Source organism: Trichechus manatus, unplaced genomic scaffold, assembly GCF_000243295.1.
Source record: "Trichechus manatus latirostris isolate Lorelei unplaced genomic scaffold, TriManLat1.0 scaffold00038, whole genome shotgun sequence".
NCBI classification, from domain to species: domain Eukaryota; kingdom Metazoa; phylum Chordata; class Mammalia; order Sirenia; family Trichechidae; genus Trichechus; species Trichechus manatus.
Genome location: NW_004443974.1, coordinates 16,491,459 through 16,518,671, shown reverse-complemented (window position 1 = coordinate 16,518,671; position 27,213 = coordinate 16,491,459). Strand labels below are relative to the sequence as shown.

At 47.6% G+C, this 27,213-nt stretch overlaps 1 protein-coding gene across 2 annotated transcripts in view; it reads right to left on the bottom strand.

The window, feature by feature from the left end:
• Positions 1-27,213, bottom strand: part of NTNG2 (netrin G2) — a 77,132-nt gene that overhangs the window by 16,106 nt on the left and 33,813 nt on the right. For both annotated transcript variants that reach the window (XM_023730826.1, XM_004375779.2), the window contains exon 4: positions 848-1,020. In XM_023730826.1, the coding sequence (XP_023586594.1) occupies positions 848-1,020 (173 nt within the window). The remainder of the gene's footprint in view (positions 1-847; positions 1,021-27,213) is intronic.

Genomic DNA, 27,213 nt, shown 5'->3' with positions numbered 1-27,213 from the left:
GGGAGAGCTCCTGAGGGCCAGCCTGGGCTCTTCTTAGCTTCCAGCCGGGGGCTCCTTGGGCTTCTTGGTTTTATAGAGATACCCGTGTCTATGCTGGGGCCCAGCCCGACTTTTACCAAATGGTCCCCAATGAGTGGGGGTCTCTCAAAGGGTGTTCATGATGCAGGGGTGTGTAGTAAACCCTGAGGGTAGCTTCTCCTGGGACTGGGCTGGCTGAGCAAGGAGAGAGAACTGTGTAGAGAGCACGGGCAGGGGGCAGAGTGGCTGCAGAGCACACCTCTGTAAAACGGGGTACTACAAGACCAACGTCAGGGCCATTTGCTGTAAGCACACCATAAACGTTCAATACTGGGCATGGTGCTGCTACTCAAATTCAGCCTGGAGCAGAGGTCTCCACCACCCTCACTTCCTGACATCTTGGCATCCTCCTTCCCAGCCTTCAGGGTCAAGAAGGGGAAGGACGGCTGGAAGGATGCTGAGCAGCTAATGTCTGGTTTCCCTGCAGGCAGGGCCAGAAGGGTGGCTTAGATTTCGGCAGAATGTAGGTGTGATGGAGAATCTAGATTACAAGCCCTGGCACTAGGGAGCCTTGTAACAAGGGTGTGTATGTATGTCTGTGTCTGTGTGTCTCTGTGTGTCTGTGAGCATGTGAGTCTGTGTATCTGTGTGTGCCTGTGTCTGTGTGTGTTTATATGTGTCTCTGTGTATCTGTGTGTGTTTATGTGTGTCTGTGTCTCTGTGTGTGTATGTGAGATCCATAGCTCCTGGGGCTTGACGGGGGAGACCACGACCTGGTGGCCTGGTGGTCCGGTGGCCGGGTCATGGCAGCCACTCTGCTGGTACATACAGGCATTGGGGGAGCCGTGGGGCAGCGGCAGGTAGGAGCCAGCCCGCCAGGACCGCGTGCGGAAGTTCTTCTTGCACTTGCCACAGTCTGGGCCGGTGGTGTTGTGCTCACACTCACACTGCAGGCTGCCCTCACGCATGGAGCACAGGTTGGCGTGCAGGTTGCACTTGCACCTGGGGGGACACAGAGGGAGGAGAGACGTCAGCGAGCTGTAGGCAGCGTCCTGGCTCCAGGGGGAAGAGAGCCAGGAGGAGCTTCGAAGGTGCTGGAGCTGGCCTGGAAGGGACCCTGGAGGCCCCTAGCCCAACCTGCCCTGATACTCCTTCCTGCTGAAAAATCCTCCACTCCTTCTCCATCTTGGGAACAACACCACTTTGAGCCCCTTCCCCAGCATGAAAGCTGTTTGTCTACATTCCTCCTGGATGGTGGTTTCAGGGTTTCCTACCTCTTGGTTGGGGTGGGGCTTTGAGACCCCTTGTCCCAGATGCTGTTTTCTTAGTTACACAGCGTGTGATCCCCTTAGCCATGACGAAGGTAGGTTGAGGGGCACCAAGAGGTGCCCACCTGCCTCTCACTGTGTAGATGTCTGCCTGACCACAGATGGTGGCAGCACCTCTGCCCTCAGCCTGTGGCCCAGGCCCGTGGCCTTGAGAGCAGACAGAGAGAAGCTCTGACTCCCAAACCCCTGTCAATTCATCCATGCATGCATTATTCATTCATTCATTCAAATATTTATAGGCAACTTATTATTCTGAAAACTGGTAAATAAAGGGAAAGAATCAAGCATTTATCCTGCCTGTCCTATATAAATTGTTCCTCAGGGTAACCAAAACGTTAACGAATGGAAGTTTCTCTTTATAGAAATATTCCAGCTAATAATTGAAGAAGGAATGATAGAATGAGAAGATCATTGAGACAGACCCTCCATGAGATGGATTGACATAATAGCTGCAACAATGAGCTCAAACAAGCAGTAAAAATGGCATGGTGGGGGTTTCTGGCCTCCTCTAACTTCACAAGAGGGAAGGAGAATCAAGATTAACAGCCAAGGCTGATTCCTAGGAGGTGATCAGACATGCCTCCTCTCTCTGCCGTCTTTACCAATTCCAACACCAACCCTCCCTCCCACGGCACTCTCTACTTCTCTGCTGGGTTCCATAATTCATTGCAATGACCACAGAGAACTTACAGACCATACTCACAATTATGTGGTTTATTAGGGAAGGTTACAATTCAGCTTCAGGGAACCCTCAGTGTACAGTTCTTTGATCAGGATAGCCTCTTCTCAGTCATGCCTGCAGGCAAGTCTCTTTCTGGCCCTCAGCCCCTTGGCCTGGCCTCTGCTCTGAACCTAGCTCCACCAAGTGCCCGGAGGCACCCTGCTCCGGCAGCAAGCCTCCTGCCCGAAGGTGCTCAGCTTTCTTGCTCTATGGGCCCGGAAGACCACCACGCCATCTCCTGCTGGTCTCTCCTGCCAGTCTCCTGCCTCTACTGCTGCAGTTTCTCAACCACCGCTTCTTGCCATCTTCAGTGTTACGGTTCTTTCTCTTGGTCTCCTGGTTCCAGGAGCTTCTCAGCACAGGGATCCTGGGTCCAAAGGACATGCTCCACTCCTGATTCTTCTTTCTTGGTAGTGGTGAGATCCTCTCCTCCCTCCTCTGGGATGGCTCATTTTAAGACTACTGGGATGGCAAAACTGACCAATCCCTTTGTTAGGGCTCCATATACTTTATTTGCATAGTCCCACTCAATCATTGTGTGTGAGTCACAAAAACTATAGCTAGAAGGGCCATAGTAAGTAATTCATTGCACTACAGGCCACCCCCTAGCTCTTCTAGCCATTGGCCCTTTCATACTTGAGGGATTAACTTCTACCTTCCAATCATTTTACCAGTCCAAAACAGTCATTAACAATTAGTTCTTCAGAAGGGCAAAGAGTCCTCGGGGTGAGGTTACTCAGGTACTAGCCATTCAGGTCTGCTGCAGGTCATCTCAGCTTTACCCTTCCTGACGTCTGATAAAATTTAACTGAGAGGACATTATTCCCTTGCTCTGAGCCTCATAAGGTATTAGCACAGCAAAACCTTTAAGGGACTTTAGGTTCAGCCACTGTACTCCAGTCCAGCAGTGCGTTCTCCTTAGTCCACTCTTTCATGGTTGCTACTTCTACAATTACAGTTTTTACAATCAAAATTAACCCTGTTAACAATCAACACAGCTGAATCATATAATTGTATCAGAATCATGAAGATGACTCAGGACTGGGCAGCATTTTGTTCTGTTGTACATAAGGTCTCCAGGAGTTGGAGCCAACTTGCCGGTAACTAACAACAACAACGAATGAATGGCTCCAGGCATTGAACTGCTGAGAATATCACAGAGAGAGAGGACCAGAGAGAGTTCTCCTGGTGGCAGAGCTTACCCACCTCCAGAGCAGCCTTGCCAAAAGAAATTGAACCTGAATTAATCAAGCTTCCAAATCCAACTACCAGTTTATAGGAAATACAGAGGACAGAGGAACATACTAAACAACACCATGGGGGATGTAATCAGGGAAGACCAGACTGAGGGAAATGCTCCAGAAGAATGACCCAGTTCTTCAGTAGATGAATTTCAAGAACAAAAAAGATAAAACAATCAAACAAAAAAACACATGGAGAGGGGACTGAGATTAAGAGAAACCTCAAAGGTACATCAACCAGTTGTAGTGTGTGGACCTTATTTGGATCTTAATTCAAACAAACTTCAATAATAAACAAACAAATGGAATTTATATTTATAAGACAATTGGAAATTTGAAAACTGACTATACTTGATAATATTAAATTAATGCTTATTAGGTGTGATGATGGTATTGTGATTGTTTGTAAAAATCTTTATCCCTAAGAGATACATACTGAAATATTTAAAGATGAAATGATCTGATGCCTGGAATTTGCTTCAAAATACGACAGGAAGGGGACATGGGTAGAGATACAGATGAAACAAGAAGGGCCATGAGTTGGTGATTGCTGAAGTTGGGTGACAGGTATATGGCGGTTCATTATAGTAGATTCTCTCTACTTTTGTATGCAGGTTGGAAAGTCTCCATGATAAAAACTTAAAGAGAGAGAGAGACTGTGCTCTATATTCTGGTACGGGAAGATGTCTAAGATAGATTGTCAATATTTGTAAAAATCAAATTGCAGAATAACATGTTTAGTACAATCCTATTTTTATTAAAATATGCAAAGAAAAATATTTATGGGGCATCTGGTATGTGCCAGGCTCTGAGCTGGGAACAGTGAATATAACGTGAACAAGGCAGACGGGTCCCTGCTCTGATAGGGTGTAGGGTCTAGCAGCGAGACAGCAAAAAGATCAGCGGTTTGGGGGGCAGGAGGAGGATGAATAGGTGAATCACAGGCGTATTCAGGACAATGAAGCTATTCTACATGATTCTGTAACTGTGACAGTATGTACTTGTCAAAACCCATAGCACTGTACAACAGAAAGAGTGAGCCCTAACATAAACTGTAAACCAAAATCAAACCAGTTGCTTTCCAGGTAAGTCTGATTCATGGTAACCCCACATGTGCAGGGTGGAACTCCGTTCCATAGAGTTTTCAAGGCTGTAACCTTCAGGAAGCAAATATCAGACCTTTCTTCCAAGGTGCATCTGGGAGGGTTCAACTCATCAGCCTTTTGGTTAGTAGTTCAGTGCTTAACCATTTGCTGCAAACTATGCCCTTGAGTTAATAATTATGTATCAATACTGGTTCATCAATTTTAACAAATGTATCACAGGAATGCAAGAAGTTAATAATAAGAGAAACCAAGGTGGGGGAGGCATATGGGAATTCTCTGCTTTCTGTGTGATTTTCTGTAAACCTAAGACTGCTCTAAAAAATAAAGTCTATTAACTTAAAAACATCACACAAATCTTAAATTAATTTCAACTGTTACAAGTGCTCACCTGTTATATGAGGGAGAGCATATCATGGGGGGTCCTAACTTAGTCTAGGGGGAGAAGGTCAGGCTTCCAGGAAGAACAGAGTTTTAAATTAAGACCTGAAGGAGGGTGAGGAGTTATCCAGGCAAGAGGGGAGAACCCTCTGGAAAGAGGCAAGAGTATGAGGAAGACTCTGGTATTGAGAGAAGCTCAACCTGTGAGGCTGGAAAGAGTGGTCTGAGATGGGGCCTGGAGGGTAGGAGAGGGCTAGACCATGACACAGAGGCTGAGTTTTATTCTGTGAGGGATTAAAAGCCATCGGAAGCTTTGAAGTGCCTGCTCTGGTTCAGATTTTGGAATCATTGGGCTGCTCCATGGAGAATGGTTTGTTTGGGAGACAAGAACCCAGGCAGGGAGACCAGTGAGAAGGCTGCCCTCTGGCAGGTGACAGAGGACGGTGGCCTGGACTAGGGTGGGTACACCTACTGCCCACTAGGCACACCCCTCACAAGCTCTCATCATCTCAAACATTGTTTTCTGAATGTTTAACCAGCATTTCTTCTCTAGCTCTTCATTTGCCATCTTCTTCATACCCCATCCCTTCACTGGACCAAGTGATACTTCACTGTTCTGCATCACGCTCCTTAGATCCTCACAGACGGAGGTGTCTCCCCTCAGCCTCTGCTTACCCACACAATGCATATTTAACTCCACACATCTTCCTTCCTCCATAAATCAGTCCTGTCAGACCCTCTGTCTTGGCTCTTGCTACCTCCCCATGTCCCCTCATTTGTCTCCATCTGACTGGTAATGAGGGCTCATCTGTGGGGCCGGCCTTCCAAGGCAAGGATGCTGAGCTGGGAACGGGCTGCTCATCTCAATCTGGTGATAAGCCCCTGCTTCTCTCAGCCCTGCAGATCTGTGCTAACCCACTGGCCGCTGGCTTTGGGGCCACCAGGGCTGCCCTCCTTCTTGGAGTCTTGTTTTTGCCCTGCGATTATTCTGCAGGACAGTTAAGGAAATTAAGGCGCATCCACGCAATGGAATGTTATAAAGATATTAAGTATTGCAGTTTCAAAGACTATTTCAAGCCACAAGGAATGCTCCTAACACAAATGAAAAAAGTCACACTTACCAAGTGCTGTGTGCCAAGCAGGAATCTCATTCAATCCTCTAGTGACCACGAGAGGTGGTACCACTGTCACCTTCCTTTTACAGACAAGGAAATGGAGGCTCAGAGAGGTTAAGTACCAGGGTCACAGAGCTGCTCAAAAATGTCACTGGGAGTGTAGAACCCAGAGCTGACTCCAGAGTCTAAGAGGTTAACATGGGATACAACCCAGATTGCAAACAGGACATCAAACTGGATGTGTCGTAGCTTCTGATAATGTTTAAAATACACATATTCAGACCAGAAATACCAACTGGCAAAGAAAGGTCCTGTGCTTAAACCCTTTTGGTCAACATGTATGATGCTCTCCAGCCTCCCACACGTTGTAAACTCCTCATAAATGTTCGTTACTAGGGATGGTACCACTAGTCAAATTCAGTACCCCACACCCTGCTCCTTGACTCCCACATGCTAGGAGTTTCAGTGCACATTAGCGTACTAAAGGCTCTGACAAGTCCTGCAGGAGAGAACTGTGTCTAACTTTGTCCAACAAAAGTGTGTTTGCAGAATGTACTTGACCTTAGAAGGTTTTCATTTTTTTTTCTTCAGAATTCCTATTTAACATCCCACTGAGTTGGCTGGGGAGGAACACCTCAGCTGTCTGGAACCAGGGATGTACTCCATGCCGCTGGCCCGAGGAAGGGATATTTTTAGATGCTGGCTACATAAAGAAAAGATTGCCATCTCAACTTCGGGTGATAACATTGACCTTGGCTTATTAAAAATGCATAAAAGACCAGCTGAACCTGAGAAGCATACTGATGATGATAGTCATGAAATGTCCGAGCTGGACAGGCCAGGTGGTACAGGTGGGGAGAAGCCTGCCCAAGGTCATGCAGTTGGTTACTCCGGCCCCAAATCCAGACATCCCTCCCCAGCCCTGTCTCCCAGAGGAGCACAAGAGGATGCCCCGGCCTCTCCCCATCCCTGGTTGTGCCCTGGAATGAGTGTGGTGCCTCCCCTACCGAGGGAGAGGACTGCTCTGCCCACCAGGGCTGTGGGAGGAGCCTACAGAGTGTGGGAAAAGCCAAGGCTAGGGCTGGCACTGAAACGGTGCCCAGGCAACGGTGGGCGCTTCTTAGTCTTCCTGATGTTTGCAGGTAGCTCTGAGTGATGCTGCCCGTGTGTGCATGTGTGTGTGTGTGTGTGAGAGAGAGAGAGAGAGAGAGCGAGAGAGACAGAGAAAGGACATGGACATGGTATTCGTGTATGTGGCTTAGCCTCTCCGGTTCTCTGTGTCCCTTTCTGTCTCTGTGTATTTCCCTGTCTTTCTCTCTGTATCTGTCTCTCTCTCTCTGTGTCTGTCTCTCTCTCTCTCCTTCTGTATCAGAGAGTCCTCGCAGATTTAAACTTGTTTAGGGCACAGGGATAACTGGGAGAGCTTTCATGTCCAAGGAAAGCATCCCCTGAGGCCAGGCCTGCCGGGTCCCGAAGCCTATGCTCTGCCCAGCACATCTCTCTGTCCCTGGTTTGCCCTTGGTGCTTGGCGTCTCTCTCCCACAGTCCGGAAGCCCGGGCCCTGGCAACCGCAGCCTGGCCTGCTGGGCTCCAGGAGACCTGGGCTTTTCCAGGAGAAGCTGCCTAGCTCTAGTGGCAACAGGATGGAGCCCATCGAGCCTGTCGACGCACAATAGCAAGGACTAGGGCCCCTTGAGTCATTTGGGGGCCACTGCAGGGCAGTGCTGGAGGTTTCCTTCTTTCCTTTTCATCAGGTGGGTTGGGAACTGGGAACTGGGAAGGAGGGAGGTGGGGACTGGGAAGGCGGGGAGGGGCTGAGGGGTCTGTGCTGAATTTCTGAGTGTTTGTCCCCCTTGTCTCTAGCAGCACATGGCTCCTATGGGACTCCACTCTCTGTCCCATTGGCTAGTTCCTTCTGCAGCTTTGTGGGGGCCAGACACGGTGTTGAGGGTGGCAACCTGCACCCTTGGCAGAGAATAGCCTAGCCTCGCATGTCCCCTGTTCCTACACAGGCTCCAGGCTGGGCGTTGGAGTAGATGTTCTGCCTCTGCATCATCTCACTACATCCTAACAACAGCTGGAAGAGGCAGAACCATCATTACCCCATGTCAAGCCCAACAAGTACAGGGTCTAGGTTGAGGGTTTACTGCTAATAGGTGGCAGAGCAGACTTGAACACGAGCAATCTAGTTCCAAGTCTGTGCTCTTCACCATGAGGTTTGTCCTGGATTGAGTCGTGTCCCCGTCCAAATGTATGTCAACTTGCCTGGGCCATCATTCCCAGTGTTGTGTGATTGTCCACCATTTTGTCATCTGATGTGATTCTTTTATGTGTTGTAAATCCTACCTCTATGATGTTAATGAGACAGGATTAGAGACAGTTATGTTAATGAGGTAGGATTCAATCTACAAGATTAGGTTGTATTTTGAGTCAATCTTTTTTGAGATAAAAAAGAGAGAAGCAAGTGGAGAGACAGGGGGACCTCATACCACAAAGAAAGCAGCAGTGGGAGTGGAGCGCATCCTTCAGACCCAGGGTTCCTGCGTGGAGAATCTCCTAGACCAAGGGAAGATTGATGACAAGGACCTTCCTCCAGAGCCAACAGAGAGAGAAAGCCTTCGCCTGGAGCTGGTGCCCTGAATTTGGACTTCTAGGTTACCAGGCTGTGAGAGAATAAACTTCTGTTCGTTAAAGCCATCCACTTGTGGTACTTCTGTTATAGCAGCATTAGATAACTAAGACAGGGTTAGTTGAGGAAATGAGCACCAGAGAGGTTGCTTCACTTGCCCAAGGTCACACAGCTATTCAAATCCGAGTTCCTCACCCCTTTGCTCAGATAGCCTTTGCTCCCTCCAAGACCATTCTGAGGCAAAAGTTTTCTTTCCCTGCTCCAAAAGGCTGTGTTCCATATGCCATCCCCACGTGCACTGCCTTGGTTCAGGCCACCCTCTTTTCTCATACCTTGATTCCTGCAGCAGGCCCTGGCTGGACTCATTGGCTCCAGACCTGCCCTGTTATCCACTTCCCACTGTGTAGCCAGAGTGAGTGTCTTCATGTGTAAATGTGAGCAGGTTGTGGTATTCTCCAGCTCAAAGCCCCTCCATGACCCCCAGGGCTCACAGGAGAGAACAAACTCCTCTCTGTGCCTGTGGGACCCTCTAGATCTGGCCCCGTCCACCCTCTCTCTCACATTATTCTCTGGCCATGTTCAGCTGCTCGCACTGTCCAGCACATGCCCTGATCTGTCTTTCCTCTGGGCCTTTGCACACGCTGTTCCCTCTATCTGAAACATGCTGTCAGGCTCTACCCCCTTTTCTTAAGACTAATACTTAGGATCAGTGTCAAGTTTGAGGTCAAATTTCACTTCTGCAAGGAGGTCTCTTTTTTTGTGCTTCAGGTAAAAGTTTACAGTGAAAGTTTCTCATTTAAAAATTTGTACACGAATTGTTTTGTGACATTGGTTGCAATGCCTGCAATGTGACAGTATTTTCCCCCTTTCCACCCCCAATTTCTCGCGTCCATTCTCCAGTTTTCCTATCCCTTCCCGCCTTCTCGTCTTGCTTCCTGCCAGAAATGCAAGCCTGATTCAGAAGAGGACATGGAACGAGAGATATCACTGATGTCAGATGGATCTTGGCTGAAAGCAGAGAATACCAGAAAGATGTTTACCTGTGTCTTATTGACTATGAAAGGCATTCGACTGTGTGGATCATAACAAATTATAGATAACATTGCAAAGAACGGGAATTCCAGAACACTTAATTGTGCTCAAGCAGAACCTGTACATAGACCAAGAGGCAGTCATTCGAACAGAACAAGGGGATACTGAGTGCTTTAAAATCAGAAAAGGTATGCATCAGGGCTGTACCCTTTAACCATACTTATTCAATCTGTATGCTGAGCAAATAATCAGAGAAGCTGGACTATATGAAGAAGAACATGGCATCAAGATTGGAGGAAGACTCATTAATAGCCTACATTATGCAGGAGACACAACCTTGCTTGCTGAAAGTGAAGAGGACTTGAAGCACTTACTGATAAAGATCAAAGACTACAGTCTTCAGTATGGATTACGCCTCAACATAAAGAAAACAAAAATCCTCACAACTGTTCCAAAAGTTGTCAAGAATTTCATTTTACTTGGATCCACAATCAACGCCCATGGGAGCAGCAGTTAAGAAATCAAACCACATATTACAGTGGGCAAATCTGGTGCAAAAGACCTCTTTAAAGTGTTAAAAAGCAAAGATGTCACTTTGAGGACTAAGGTGCGCCTGACCCAAGCCATGGTATTTTCAATCACTTCATATGCATGTGAAAGCTGGACAATGAATAATGAAGACTGAAGAAAAATTGATGTCTTTGGATCATGGTGTTGGCAAAGAATACTGAATATACCATGGACTGCTAGAAGAACAAACAGATCCGTCTTGGAAGAAGTACAGCCAGAATGCTCCTCAGAAGCAAGGATGGTGAGACTTTGTCTCACGTATTTTGGACATGTTATCGGGAGGGACCAATCTCTGGAGAAGGACATCATGCTTGGTAAAGTAGAAGGTCAGTGAAAAAGAGGAAGACCCTCAACCAGATAGACTGACACAGTGGCTACAACAATGGGCTCAAATATAGCAACAATTGTGAGGATGGCGCAGGATTGGGCAGTGTTTAGTTCTGTTGTACACAGGGTTGGTATGAATCAGAACTGACTCGATGGCACCTAACAACAACAACATCTAGAATATATAAAAAACTCTTACAACTCAATAACAAAAAGATAAATAACCCAATTAAAAAGTGGGCAAAGGATCTGAATAGACATTTCTCCAAAGAAGATATACCAATAATAAGCACATGAAAAGATGCTCAACATCATTGGTCATTAGAGAAATACAGACCAAAACCATAATGGGATACCACTTCATGTCCGCTAGGATGGCTATAGCCAAAAGACAGATGATAAGATAACAACAAACGCTGGCAAGGATGTGGAGAAATCAGAGCCATCACACATTGCTGGTAGGAACATGAAATGGTACAGCTGCTTTGTAAAACAGCCTGACAGTTCCTCAAAAGGTGAAACATAGAATAACTATATGATCCAGCAATTCCTTTCCTAGGTGTATGCTCAAGAGAAATGAAAACATATGTCTACACAAAAATTTGTACACGTATGTTCATAGCGGCATTATTCATAATAGCCAAAATGTGGAAACAACTCAAATGTCCATTAACTGATGAATGGATAAACAAAATGTGGTACATATATATCCACACAAGGGAATAGTATTCAGTCATAAAAAAGAATGAAGTGCTGATACATGCCACAGCATGGATAAACTTTGACGACATTATACTAAGTGAAGAAACCACACACAAAAGGCCACACACTGGGTGATTCCAATTATATGAATTGTTCAGAATAGGCAAATCTATACAGTCAGAAAATAGATTAGTGGTTGTCTAGGGCTGAGGGTGAAAGGATAGAGGGATTGTGGATGATAGCTAAGGGGAGTGCAGCTTCTTTTGGGGGCGATGAAAATGTTCTAAAATTGATTGTGGTGATGGTTGCACAACTCTGTGAATATACTAAGAGCCACTGAGTTGTGCACTTTAAATGGATGAATCGTATGGTATATAAACTATATCTCAATAAAGCTACTACTAAATAAAAACAAACAAATAAAAAATGAATCTGGGAAAACAGTGAAGGGGTTATCTGGTTGATTAAAGCCTGGAAAACAGGGTTTTATTGTATTATCTCTCCTACAAACCTTCAGAGATTTGTGTTACTATTTGTATAAACCTATCACATGGTACCTTAAAGGAAGGCTCCTGGGTGAACAATAGCTGACCCTTGAGCGCTCACTTTGCAAAGGCACCATTCCAAGTGCTCCACATGAATGAAGACATTGGCCTTAACAATCCTATGAACTACATATCATTATCATCTCCATTGTACAGGTGGAGAAATAGGTATGGGGAGGTGAAGTAGGCTGCTTGAGGTCTCATAGCTGATAAATGGCAGAGCTAGGACTTGAATCGGGGCAGCCTGATGATAGAGCCCACACTTAACATCTGCAGTTCCCAGGCTGGTGTAATGGGAGCCTGGGAGCCATGGCATCAGTGAGCTGGGCAAGTTTCCTAACCCAGCTGAGTCTGTTTCCTCAGAACTCAAGAAGACTTCTAAGTGGAGAGTAATAACCCTGCTTACACCATGGACTGTCATGAGGAGCACTCGCATTTGCCATTTATGAATGAATGAATGGACATAGGTAATGTACCTGCCATATTATCTACACACACATCCAGGGTTAGGATGAAACAGAAGCTTCTGCACACAGCAGGTGCCCAGTTGGAGTTTGTACTCCTTAATTTTGCCTTTCTGGGTGACTGTGGTACAGGACCTTCCCCAGTCCCATCCCTCTAGCCCCAGTAACCTAGAATGTTCTGCCACTTACTACATGACCTTAGGAAAGTTGCTGAACGTCCCTTGGCCTCCATCTCCTAATCTGTAAAATAGGAATGACAGTAGTACCTACCTCATAGGGTTGTTATTTATAAAGCACCTGCTAATGCCTATAAAAACCAAAACCCTTTGCTGTTGAGTCAATTCTGACTCATAGCAATCCATAGGACAGTGTAGAACTGCCCCATAGGGTTTCCAAGGCTGTAATGTTTACAGAAACAAACTGCCACATCTTTCTCCAGCTGAGCAGCTGGTGGGTTCGAACTGCTGACCTTTCAGTTAGCAGCTGAGCGTGTAACCACTGCATCACCAGAGCGCCTCTGGTACATATAAGTGCTCAATAAATGTTCGCTTCCTATTCGTTTTCTCAGGTCTCATACTTATGAGCTTCTAGAGACAAGAGCTTTGCATGAGTTAATGCATCAACTTTTTACCAGCACCTTATGAAGAATACATTATTATTTTCTCCACTTTAAGGAGTCCTGGTGGTGCAATGATCAAGTGCTCGGCTGCGAACAGAAAGGTCAGCGGTTTGAACCCACCACTGGCTCTACGGGAGAAAAGACCTGGTGATCTGCTCCCATAAAGATTACAGCCTGGGAAACCCTACGGGGCAGTTCTACTCTGTCCCATAGGGTCACTAGGTGTCAGAATCACCTCAAGAGCACACAACAACAATAACAACAGCATCTCTGTTTTACAGACAAAGAAATGGAAAACAGAGAAGCCAAGGAGGGTGCCCCAGGTGACAGTGCTGGTAAACTCCACTTTAGGGAGGGTGTCCGGCAGGCAGCTGGGCAGGGACCTGGCGAGTATCCATGTACTGGTTCTGAGACGGACACCAGCTCATAGATGTCCAAGCAGCCCAATTCCCCTAAACACAGGCACGCCCTTCCCTCTCTCCCTCTGGCTACTGCCCTGTGGTTTCTTTTCCTTATTCCAGAAGGCCCTTGAGAGATGAAGTAAATGAGATAAATAAGCAAATATATATAAATGATTTATTCAGCACTCGTATATGGAAAGCCACTGCGCAACATGCATTATTAACTGAAATCCTCGTGAAAATCCAGAAGGCACCACTCTTCCCATTTTACAGATGAGGATGCAAAGTTCCGAAAAGTTTAACGCAATAACTCACCCCAGGTCTCTGGGTGGAAGAGGTGGGATTTGAACCCACGGCTGTCTGGAGCTAGTATTGGACCTCATTGCCACACTACCACCTTGCTTTTCTCTAAGCGCTCACTCCAACTTGATTCCACCCGGATAATAAAAGCCAGGGGAGGGGGCTGCTGTACAAGACTCCCCCCGCACTGACCGTGGCCCCGCTGCCAATTCTGAGGCTGGGCCTTGGCCGAGGAAATGCAACCCCAGAAGAAGAAAGAAGGCCTCTTTTCCATGCTCCCCCCCAACACCAGCTTCTGCCTCCACTCAGACCTGAGTGGGTGGTCTGGTATCCCTGCTGCACCTCCAGACCCAATATTTCCCCTCCGTCCATGGGATCAATCTTCCCTAGGAATTGCTTTCTGAATTTGACTTTCGAGAACCATCAGTCTCACCAGAAAACATCACCTCAGCCGCCTGACCCTGAGACACAGCACTTTTCAGACCATCCATCAGGAAGCATTATTTAATAATGAACAGAGGAACAGTGCAAGGCTGGCCGGCCCACAACTCCCAGCCCACCAGGACGGACCCCTCTGCCTCCTGGTCCTACAACAGAACCCAGCTGCTTTAAGTCTCTGGACGGCAGCAGAGTGGTTCTATAGGACACACACCAGGCAGGTTAACAGAGAGAGGCAGAGAGACAGAGAGAGAAATGCTGAGTCAGGAGACAGATTCTCTTCCAGGCCCTGCATGATTTGCTGGATGACCTTGAGCAAGTCACTTCTCCTAAATTGGAACAGTTGGATTGTCTCTTAGATTTTTAACTTTTTAATTTATTTTTATAAGTGCCTAATGCACTCTCTGATGCACAGTAGGCCCTCAGTATCTGCTGAATGAATGAATGAGTAAATAAATGAATGCAATAATATAACTGCTTGATGAAAGGCCAGTTAGCATCAGGGCTGGGCTGGAGTGGCTCTTGTGTCAATCCACCTCGTTGAGGATTTTCCTCATTTTTGCTGACGCTCTACTTTACTAAGCATGATGTCCTTTTCTAGCAATTAGACTTTCTTGATGACATATCCAAAGTAAGTGAGCAGAAGTCTTGCCTTCCTCACTTCTAATGAGCATTCTGGTTGAATTTCTTCTAAGACTGATTGGTTTGTTCTTCTGGCAGTCCATGGTATATTTAATATTCTTCACCAACACCACAATTCAAATGCATCAATTTGAAGTTAGAATTTAACTGAGCGTCCTGTACTTTATCTGGCAGCTCCGCCTTCCACCCCTGCTCCCCCACCCTGGCTAGGCTGCGTCCCCTGCCCCAAAGCCCTGAGCCCTCTCACAGCCTGGCACAGGGTGGGTACACTGAAGCATTACAAGCTGCCGTTGCTGCCTGCCCGTTAGACGAGGCGCCCCAGCCACCTTCCCAGCCAAGTTGCTCCTCTTTTTCCAACGGACAAGTGCCTAACGAGTCCCAGGGGACCACAACCGTTTGGAAGGAGCACTAGGCCTCACCTCCAAGGCAAGGCCTGTCCCAGACAACCCAAGTCCTCACAGAAACCTGCTCTGCCCCTGCCAGGGGGTGATTAGCATACCAACCTCACCCTGTCCTGACAACCAGCCTGGCCTGGTCAGGGAGCCGGCAGCCACACAAGCGGTTGTCAGGGCAGCAGGGGCTAGTGCCCCTGCCAGGGCAGAGCGTGCCCTGTCCCGCTGGGAGAGGCCGGCAGTGCCTGGGAGCTGCCGGCAGGAACACCATCTGGATATGGGCCTGGTGCCGGCGCTCCATGAAAATCGTGAGCCGGGCCCTTCCCTCCTCGCTGGAGAGGAGTGGGGTGTTTGGAACGTCTCCCAGACAGGAGAGCAGGAAGAATGTAGGTCAACTCCTGGCTGCCGGAAAGAGTGACGTCATCTGTTCCTTGGGGGAACAACGATGGAGGAAGCGGTGAGTTTGGGTGAGTGAGAGTTGGTACCTGGAGCTGGGCAGGGACTGGGAGGCACCCGGCCTGGCTCCCCACAAAGGGCAAACCCCAGTGGGATTCCAGGGCATTCCCAGCGATCCCACAAAGGTAGGGTAGACATGGGGTAAGGGCAGGAGAGCCCAGCACCCATCTCCTCACAAACCAACTAATGTCAGAGTCATGGGGGTTCTTGGCAAAAGCTAATTGATGACCACTGCCTGGTCTTTCTCTCGACTTGCTTTACTACTTCTCCGTGCATTTACACTTGGGGTGTACATAGGAAGCTGGACCCCAGTATTTCTGATACCTTGAAGGCTAGAGTTAGAAACAAACTACTATTTTAAACAGCCAACATCGTGTTCCTATTTCTCTTGCCAGAGAGAGCATTTCTCTTTGGGTAAATACTGTTTCTTTTGTTTTGGGGAAAACGTTGTAATAGGCCATTGGTTAAAAACCCAAACCAAACCAGTTGCCATCGAGTTGATTCTGACTCATGGTGACCCCATGTGTGGCAGAGTAAAACTGTGTTCCATAGGGTTTTCAAGGTTGTGACCTTTCAGAAGAAGATTTCCAGGCCTTTATTCTGAGGCACCTCTGGGTGGGTTCAAACCACCAACCTTTCAGTTAGTAGTCAAGTGCTTAACCGTTTGTGCCACCCAGAGACTCTTCTGCCAATGGGTTACGGGGAAGTAAATCCCTAATCCTATTCTGGCCTGGAGATGTTAGCATGTTAGAGTTGATGTGCTCAGCAAGATGATGGAGAAGGTTGATGCCACCAAGGGCAGTTCCTTTTTAGAGGGTCTCACATATCTAAACTCCAGAGAGGAAGGATGTAGCCATGAGCCCTCTTGTCCATGTTACCAGTTGCCGTCGATTCAATTTCAACTCACAGCACGGTCCTATAGGACAGAGTAGAACTGCCCCTTAGGGTTTCCAAGGGGCAGCTGGTGGATTTGAACTGCGGACCTTTTGATTAGCAGCTGAGTTCCTAACCACTGAGCCACCAGGGCTCCATGAGAGGGGGCTAATGTGGAAGGTGACCCAAGGGATTTCCCCTTCCCAGTCAGTGGGTGGCCGTAGCTAATGGCTATCTTTGAAGTCTTCCTTTTCTGTGTGGTAATTTCTGTCTTCTATTCCCATGCCTAAGTCAAGTTATCATGCAACACCAGCCTAGGGGTCTGTTTTAGTTTCCTAGGGCTGCCATAACAAAACACCACAAACTGGGTGGCTTATAAGAACAGAAATTTATTATCTCACCGTTCTGGAGACTACAGGTGCAAATCAGGGTATCGGTCGTGTTGATTCCTCCTGAATGATCTGGGAGAACAACTGTTCCATGCCTGTCTCCTAACTTCTAGTGGCTCCAGGTGTTCCTTGTCTTGCAGCTGCAGCGTCACTTGGCTGTCGTTCCTCTGTCTTCCTGTCTTTGTGTATTTTCTCCTCTTTTATAAGGACCACTCTATTCCAGTATGACATGTTAACCTAACTGATAACATCTTCAAAGATCCTATTTCCAAACAATGTCATGGTCACAGGTACTGGGGATTGAGACTTCAACATATCTTTTGGGGGGACACAATTCAATCCATAACAGGGTCTTAGGTCTTCATTGGGGGATTAAGAGGAGACCCAGTCGTTGGTGGAAGCAAAGCAGTGCAGAGAGATTGGCGGCAGTCAGAGAAGCAAGCCATGGTCAGCGGAGAAGCCCAGAGAGGCCAGCTAGATCAAGAGGTGCAAGTGACCAGAAGGATGTATTTGGGGATCATGGTGAGGGAACCTGATAAAAAATTGGACTTCCAGCTAATTAATGGGATGGGGGCAGGGCTTGAGTATTAAAAGGAAGTAGACTCTTGGATGCTGGAGAATTTGAGACTGTCTGGGTCTGAAAGAGGCTGAAAGTCAAAGCCTGAGATGCCGGGAAGCAGAGGAAGACTGAGGTCAGAGCAGCAGGGAGAGAGAAGAGGTCTGGGAGGCCTCAGCCTGCCTGAACAACCTGGCTTTTCCAGGGTAATGTGGATAAATGCTGGCTGGTCTTCCTCCTGGAACGCAATCAGGCCGGCAATTGAGTTCATTGGCCAAATCAAATTTGGGCTTCTGTGCGAAGTCCTTTTATATTAAGTGCTTTAACATACATCACCTCCTTCAGTCTATTGATAAATCCTATTACCCATTATAAAGCCACAGCAGCTTTCCAGCATACAGGAGAGGCTGATGGAAGGATCCGGGTGGGCTCAGGTGTATGTGGCCTGGCGGTGACATCGTGGCGGTATGAACAGGGCTTGGAAAGGCACCCCCAGCCTGACCTGGCTGGTTAAGTAAAGCAAGATTGCTTCTTAACCAGCAGGAGCCTGTGGGAAGTCCCTACACCCCGTGAGGACAGGGCCAGGCCCAAGGTGGTAGGCCAAAGAGGCCCACTCCTCACACAGGAAAAGCATGAGAAGGAGCTGGTGTGAGGGTAGAAGGGTGGGCAGTGACAGAGGTGGGTGTTGGCAAGATTTTTTGCCTCCTTGCCTCCCCAAAACAACAACAAAAAAACAGTTACCATTAACTTAACTCCAATTCATGGCGACTCCACGTGTGTCAGAGTAGAACTGTGCTCCATAGGGTTTTCAATGGCTGAATTTTGAGAAGCAGATTGCCAGGCCTTTCTTCCAAGGTGCCTCTGGGTGGACTTGAACCAGAACTTTCTGGTTAGCAGCCAAGCTCCTTAACCATTTGCACCATCCAGGAACTCCTTCCCAGTGGCGTCACTAAGATTGGTGTCACCCGTGCCGTGACTCATGGTATCACTCCCCCCACATGCTAATTACCACAACATTGCAGCTAAAACACCAGAAAATTTGACAAAATCAGCAACTACAAAAACACGGGCAGCAATGAAAACAACAGCACAACGTGTGTTTGTAGTGGGTGCAGATGAAACCACATGATCTGAAGCTTCATTGTAATTGGGTAATAACAACAGCTCTGACTAGAGCACATTAGAAGGTTCAACTAGTAAATTCGCATAGAGTTTTAGCCTTGTAGGTATATTGATTTATGTAAGCTGGGCTTGTGAAAAATGCTTTTGTTGTTATAACTAACTGCAGGGATATATTTATAAAAAATAATAGATTTCTGCTGAAACATTGCACAAAAATTTTACAGACAGGCACTTTGGTGTTATCGCCTCTTACAACGTCACTCAATGTGGTCCACACCCCATGCACCCCCTTTAGTGATGCCACTGCTTCTCCCTGCCTCCTGGCTCCTATATTCCAGTCCCTTTCTTCTCTAGAAATAGTTACAGATTGTTCATTTGTTCATGAGTGAACAAATGAATTCAACAAATATTCACAGCATGCCTACCTGGTTCGGTGCTGGCACTACAGTGCGAACAAACCAGACCCAGTCCCTCTTCTCTCAGCTCAGAGTCTAGCAGCGGTTCAGACCGGTACGTGGGTAGCTAGCACAGCCATGACAATGCAGTGGGATTGCTATGTGCCTTGGAGGGGACACAAGGGAGGGCCGTACAGGTCTCGAGCCTTCTGGACACACAGAGAGAGGTTGTCTCTGAGCCAAGCCCTGAGGGATGAGCAGTTTGCCAGTCAGAAGGGCTGATTGTATTCCAGGCAAAAGCAACAGCCCAGAGGCAAGTTAGAGGAACCCAACATTTAGTATGGCTGCTCTGCAAGGCTCAGAGCCAAGGCTGCAGAGGGAGGCGTCAGGAAAATTCTGTGGGGTCCCGTAAGCAGAGTTCCAGAGTGTGGACTTGATTCTAAGGTCAATAGGCAGCCGCTGAAGGGTATCATGCAGAGAAAGTGACATAACTGGATCTTGGTTTTGAAAAAAAAAAAATCTCTGTGTGGGAGAGGCAAGACTGAAGGGCAGGAAGCCAGTCATCTCCACAAGCAAAACTGTGCTGCTGGTGTGAGCCTCTTGCCTGGAGCGCAGGGGTAGAATGATGGGGTGGGCAACTTCGGAATCTGCTCAAGCTTAGAGGATGGGGTTAGAAGGCCAGAGGTGGGCATCTCTCATGGAGCACAGAGGCTTCCTGGAATCCAAGCACAAAACAGGAGCTCAAAATAGGGGAGAATCATGGGAATCACCAAGGTCAGGGTGGCCATGCCAAGGCCCCCTCATTGACCCTGGGCTGCTGTTGCGGCCTCAGGGCATCTATGGGTTGACATCTGTGAGCAGGGGCGTGCATGTGCAGCTGTGTGATGTGTATATGAATGGTGCATGTGGAAGTGGGTTCATGCACATGGTGGGGCAGGTACGTATGTGTGAATCTGGGGTGTATTACGGATGCATGGATGCACGCATTCCTGCATGTTACTCTGGTGTGCGTGACCTGCAGGGGATACACATAAGGGAGCACCTGTGAGTCTAAAACCTTCTTGATATGGGTCCACCTGCCAGCGAGCCTTCCAAAGGACCCACCCCAGGCTCCCTTGGGCTGGGTTTCTGTTGGAGGGGAGGGCAGGCAGCCCAGCCGAGGGGGCAGGAGGTGAACAGAAAGGACTGATAATTAGTCGGGGATTGATCTGCATCCTCCCCAATCCGATTTTCCCTCACCAGTCCTGTCTATGCCTCATTAGCCCCAATTACAGCTGATAAGGCCCCCATAGTCATACAGCCTGGTGGGGGTGCGGATACAGGAGCCTGCTCCTGGCAGGGCACAGCCGGATTTGTCCTGCTCGCTCCCATGGCGCTGGGTCGTGCAGGCTTCACTCCCTGATACGCTGTTGGCAGCAGCACTCTCTTCTGAAGTCGCTTCGACTACATCTAATATTAAAATGAGTTTCTCTTTCCTGTGCACCCGCTGACTAATGAAGGGGGCGGGGGAGAGAGACAGATCTGAGACGATATCCAGGGATTAGATTCCACTGCAGACGGTCCTCCACGCGAGTGATGCATCCGTGGAGACAGGCTTTGTGTCCAGGGGAGTTAACACAGGCGCCTTACAAATAACAAAGTCTCCCGTCCATTTCTCAAGCACCTATGGTGTGTCGGGCCTTGAGCCAGCCTGCAAGTTTTCATCAATCATCACAACAGCAGTATCTCATTTTTCAGGCAGGGAAACTGAGGTTCAGGGAATCAAGAGACTTACCCAGAGCCATAAAATAGCAGATGAGAGTTGGAATTCAAATGCATGCTTCTCTTTGATGCCATGACATGCTGCTATTGACTCTTTACAAAGATACCTCTTTGAACCAAGAGGATGGGCTGCCCTTGGCTGCCAGGACTGATAGGGGATCATGAGAGGCTATTAGCAATCAGGATTTTGACCTACATATTAAATCTGTCAGCCCAAACATGTCCCTTCCTCCTCCTCCCTCTCATCCTCATCCTTCCACATCATTCTTTCTCCAGCACCTTTCCCCAGCAGTTCCTCTTCTCTCTGCATCATTAGTTCTTCTGGGTCATTCCCATCAGAATGCCAATGTGTGTGGTACCTCGCATCTTTTCAGGAAAGACCCTCTCCTTCCCCATACTCCCCACCAGCCCATGTCCCATCTCCTCACTCCTCTTCAGAGCCAACCTTCTTAAAAGCCTTGTCCACACCAGCGGCCCTTCTTCCTCACCTTGGATTCACTCTTTTTTAATTTTTTCCATTCATCCTTGAGCCCACCCCAAGCAGACCTTCACCCTCCAATTCCCCCCAAACCTGCTCTCAACAAGGTCACTTTGACCTGCATGTTGCTAAGTCCCTGAACCCACCTTGCCATACTCGGTCTTGACCCCTTAGTGGCATGGAAACACTCCTCCTCCTGGCTTCTATTTTTGCTTCCCTTACTGGTTGCTTTTTCTCTGTGTTCTTCTCTATCCAACTTTTAAATGCCAGTTCTCCTCAGGGCTCCATCTAGCCTGGCACTCTCCCTCTCTTGTCTCCTTTTTGGAGGTCTCACACACTCCCATGGTGTTAGGTATCTTCTCTAAGGCGCCCAGCCTCACCCGAGTTTCTGGTTTGGATGCACAAATGCCCTGAGGGCCTCGAACGTATCTCAAAACCAACAGGTCTCAACAGGACTCAGTTTTCCTCCAGTGCACAGCCACTCGGCAGAACAGTCTGGCAGTGTCTTATAAAGTTAAACATGCACACATCATATAACCCAGCAATCCCACAGCTGGGTATTTACCCAAGAAACAAAAACTTACGTTCACCCAAAAACCTATAAATGAATGTTCATAGGAGCACTCTATTCATAATCACCCCAAACTGGAAGCAACCAAAATGTCCTTCAACAGGTGAGTGGATACACAAACCGTGGTTCATCCATACAGTGGATACGAAATCGGACTCATGGCGACCCCACGTGTGTCAGAGTAGACCTGTGCTCCCTACGGTTTTCAATGGCCGATTTTTCTGAAGTAGATAACCAGGCCTTTCTTCCAAGATGCCTCTGGGTGGGTGTGGACCTCCAACCTTTAGGTTAGCAGCTGAGCACTTAACCATTTGCACTTCTTAGGGTAGCCCAGGGTGATACTACTCAGCAATAAAAGAACAAACTATACAGACACCACATGGACGAATCTCAAAGGCACTGTGCTGAACGAAAGAAGCCAACTTCAAAAACTTATATACTGTATAAATTCCATTTATAGGACAGTTTCAAAAAGACAAAACTGTAATGGTAGAGAACAGACTAGTGGTCACTGGGGGTTAGAGGGCGTGACTGCAAAGAGGCAGCATGAGGGAGTTTTTTTTGGGGTCACAGAACTGTTCTGGATCCTGATTGTGGTGGTGCTTACATGAATCCAGACATGAGTTAAAGTGCGTTGAACTGTACCCCTAAAAGGCCAGTTTTACTGTATGCTGTATGATAACATAAAAAATAGAATTCAAAAATGTAAAAAAATTTTTTCCTCCAGAAACTTCTCCCTGACAATCAAGACTTCATAGTGAGTGACTGTTAATACTCACGTTAAAAACACTTCTGGCCTCAACAAGCAAAGAAGTGGGGTGAATGTGAGTTTGGTGTTCTAGCCTAGCTGAGAATTGAGAAATGGTAAATTCTGGCATCAAGGAGCCCTGGTGGAGCAATGGTTAAATGCTTGGTTGCTAGCTGAAAGGTTGGTGGCTTGAACCCACCCAGCGGCTCTGTGGGAGAAAGACCTGGTGATCTACTTCTATAAAGATTACAGTCTAGAAAACTTTATGGGGCAGTTTAACTCTGTCACATGGGGTCACTATGAGTTGAAATCAACAACAACAATCTGACATCACTCGCCATGAAGGTAATAAAATAGCTAATCATATTATCATTTCTCATGTTCTCAAATAAAGTATTAATTGAGCATGAGATGTAGAAGTCCGTATTGCAACAAAGAAATTGTGAGAAAGTCAAGACCTGCTGGCATTTTTCCAGGGGCATTGAACAGATTAAAGACAGAATGACAAGCTGATATCGTGTTGTGGGTTGAACTGTATCCCCCAAAAGACAGATCCAATTCCTAACCCTTGGTACCCGTGAATGTGACCTTGTTTGATAATAGGGTCTTTGAAAATGTTATTCGCTAACTTGAGGTCATATAGTAAAAACCAAAACCAAACCCGATGCCATTGAGTCAATCCCAACTCTTAGTGACCCTATAGGACAGAGTAGAACTGCCCCATAGGGTTTCCAAGGAGCGGCTGGTGGATTCGAATTGCTGACCATTTAGTTAGCAGTTGAGCTCTTAACCACTGCGCCACCAGGGCTCCTCTATAGTAAGGTGGGCCCTAACTCAGTATGACTGGTGTCCCTACAAAAGAGGAGAAGAGACACAGAGGGAAGACAGCCACGTGCAGACAGAAGCAGAAATTGAAGTTATGCTGCCACAAGCCACGAACACCTGAGGCTACCAGAAGGTGCAAGAGACAAGGAAGGCTCCTCCTCTAGAGCCTTCAGAGAGGGTATGGCCTTGCTGACACCCTGAATTTGGACTCCTACCTTCCAGAACTGTGAGACAATAAGTTCTGTTGCTTTAAACCACACCGTTTGTGGTACTTTGTCATGACAGCCTTAGGAAACTAATACACTGTTCATTTAGCTAGCTCTTTCTTTTTTAAAAAAAAATTTGGTGAAAATATACACAGCGGAACATACATCCATTTGTCAATTTCTACACATACAATTCAATAACACTGGTTATATTCTTCACATTGTACCACCATTCTTGCTATCTCTGCTCATATTGTTTCACCATCATTGACTTAGACTCACTACCCTCGAAACTTCTCATCTATGCTTTAGAGTTACTGTCGACAATTTGATCTCATAGAGATAATTCTTTAAAAGGGCACAACGCTCACAGGGAACATTCTTTACTATTTAGCTAAACAGTTGTTTAAAGATGACTTCAGAGGATAATTCTGGTTCATGGTTTGAAGATTTTCTCAAAGCCATAGATTTGGGGGTCATCCAGCTATTTCTTAACCCTTAGCCTCAATTTTCTCATCTGTATAACGGGAACAAAGGACTTACTGAGAAAACACACATAACAGGCTTAGATGCCACCTGGCCTATGAGTAATGCCCAGGAAATGGTAGCTATTATTACTAAAAGAGGGAGCCCTGCCCTTCCAACCGCAAGTGGGGATCACAGTTACAAGAGTCAGTGCTGGCAGAATAATATTATCACATAATTCCCTTCTCGCCCCCTGCTTTTCCTGTAGAACAGCTGAGGAGGAGACTAGAGGGAGGGTTGAGTACGTAAATACAGTGAGTGAAAAGGATGCCTTCTCTCTCTGGCTCTCCCCTCCTCCCCCCCACCCACCCCACCCTCCACACTCACAAGCACAAACCAAAGGTTTTCTTCCCTCCATGCTTCTATTCTTGTCCTAAGTTCCGTCCATCTCCAGTTACAAGGCCGATCAATAGGGACAGGACATTTATGGAAGAAGACAAGAAGGCAGGGAAGGAGGGAGTGGGTCAGGGAGGAGAAAACCAAGAGCAGGCCAACTCTGAGAAGGCAGACCCCAGCAGAAACAAGGATGCCGGGCTGGGCCGGGAAGGCCAGTCCAGGGGTCAGCTCTGCTTGTCTAGGCCCAGCTGGGCTCCTGCAGGCTTGGAGATCTGGCAGGTCTCCTCCCTCCCTAAGGACTTCAGCCTCACCCTGGGTGAAATGGGATGAGGATGCAATGCCTGGCACATAACACACACCGAATAAATGGTAGTTATTATTGCTATTCACTTAATAATGAGAATTTATTGATGCTGTACAGAGCCTGGTGCACAGGGCCTCTCTCCGTTGTCTCCCACAAATGCCACTTTGCTTGGCTTGAACACTTCCAGGAACGAGGAACTCACTCCTCCTTTCCTGTCCTGGCTTGCACAGGCTCAGGCTGTCAGGCCTCTAGGTCCAGCAGGGCTGGTTCCCTGAAGCCTCCCAGAGTCTTCTGGGTAGAGTAATTTATCCCTGGGCAGGATGACCCCCTCTTTCCTCTAATGCAAAGTTTCATAAAGCCGGAGTGGGCAGAGCCGGCAAGGCTGTTTTGCAAGAGTTTGCCCATGCCCCAGCTCCCGGGGTGCCAGCCCCCCTCTGAAGGTCGCCAGTCCTGCCAAGAACCTGTTGCATACAGCTGATATTCCGGCTGCAAGAAGACACTGAATGTCCCAGAGCAGAGGGGAGCATGCTGGCAGCTGGTGAGCTGCACTGGGCTGCAGGTGTGTTTCGTTTCACCTGCAGAGTTCTAAAAAAAAAATTTGAAGTAGGTGCCAATATTTTTAAAATCAAGAGATTTCACATAAATATCTAACTATTTGCCTTTTCTTGCAACATCGAAAGAGCTGGTAATATTTGGTGCTGTCCTGTGAGGGGTCCTACTTTCTCCAACTCTCCACAGACCACACCATTCCCTATTGCCTCTCCTGGTCTACTTTTCCCATATATGTTATCTTCTGGGACCCTGTGGACATTTGGGTTTGCAACTCCCACTAGACCAAAAAGCATGCTTCCACCCTTCTTTTCTAAGGGTGGGGGTAGTGATGGCATCATAACCAGGCAGCCTGACCCCTTGACTCTCTCTTATCTCTCCTGCCATCTTGCCAGAGGAATGGGGTACTGGGATAAGCTCTTTAGATACATTATTTCATTAAATCCTCACAACAAGCTGATGAGGTATGTGCTATTTCCCCATTTCACAGATGAGAAAACTGAGGTTCAGAGAAGTTAAGGTCATCCAGCTAATCAGGGGTGGAGCCAGGATTCAAACCCTGGCTGGTCTAATAATGCCAAAGCCCAAATTCTATGGTGGTTCCCATCTCTCTGACTCACTTTGCAGAGACAGCTTTCTGGACCTCACCCTAAACGTTCTAATCCAAAGCTCTTAGGCGAGGGGCTAAGGAATCAGTCATCTTAAAAAGCTCTCTCCTATGATTCTGAGGCTGGATCAAGTTTGCACCTCAGTGCTCTTAACCACTGTGTTGGCGGTGGATCTGTCCTGGCTCCAAGCACCATGAAGGGATGATCTCATTCCTCCTCAAGTCCTGGTTTCATCCCAGATTCAATGCATGGTTCAAAGCCAGCCACTCTCCTGCTCTGCACCTGGGTTTCCCCACGTGTAGAAGGAGATAATTGCTCCCGCCTCCTTCCTGCCTTCCAGGAATGGGAGTGAATAATGACTGGGGACAGGGGGTGGTGGTGGCCCAGAGATGCTGGCGGCTGTTTCTTTCTGTGCCACCAGCACCAGCCTCCCCACCCCCACACCCCAAGGCCTGCAGCTCTGTCTGCCCCCTCTTCTCAGCTTCTGATTTGCACTAGTTGATCCTCATTCCTGAGGCCCTGGGCTTTCTCCAGCTGCTCTGGGTCCCCCACCCCTCTAGCAGCCAGGTGCCTCTGCTCTGTCCCCTCAGACTCCTCCTCCCATCTGAGTCCCTTTTGGAGCTGGAAATAGCTGACATCAGTGATGGGGGAGGGGAGCAACCATGGATCAAAGAAGCTGGAGGGGAGGCCAGTGGGGATCGCCTGTCACCCCGTCCAATCAGGACACAATATAAATGACCTGAGCTCAAGAGAGGCAGAGTCACTGTCTAAGACCTGGTCCCAGAAATGAAAAGTCCAAGGAGCAGGTGCCTCACTAGAGAAAGCTCAGCAGCAGAGACCTGCTGGAACAACAGACACGATGGGTGTAGCTGTGTGATCTCAGTTGTGTTCCCCGACCTCGATAAGCCTCAGGTGCCTCATCATCTGAAAACATGAGGCTGAGCGGAGCACTGTCCCTATAGGGAAAGCTCCATGGATCAGGGATCAGGTCCAGTTTGCTCAAAGCTGCATCCTTAGCTTGTGAGATCTTGCTGTTGCTGTTAGGTGCCATTGGGTCAATTCCGACTCATAGTGACCCTATAGAACAGAGTAGAACTGCCCTGTAGGTTTCCTAGGAGCTCTGGTGGCATAGTGGTTAAGAGCTACCACTGCTAACCAAAAGGTCGGCAGTTTGAATCCACCAGGTGCTCTTTGGAAACTATATGGGGCAGTTCTACCCTTTCCTATAGGGTTCAACTATGAGTTGGACTCGATGGCAATGGGTTTTTTTTTTTTTCAATCTTTATGGGAGAAGATCACCAGGTGTTCTCTCATAAGGAGCCACTCACTGGTGGGTTCAAACCGCCAACCTTTTGGTTAGTGGCCGAGCGCTTAACCATTGCACCACCAGGGCTCCTTTATAGGATCTTTGGCATTCAGTAAAAATTGGGGAATTGATTACTGTTGATTAAAGAAGAAGATCATGCACATAAAGCCCTTAGCACAGCACCTGACCTACAGCAAATGCTCAATAAATATTAGCTACTATGTTAGCACACAGTGT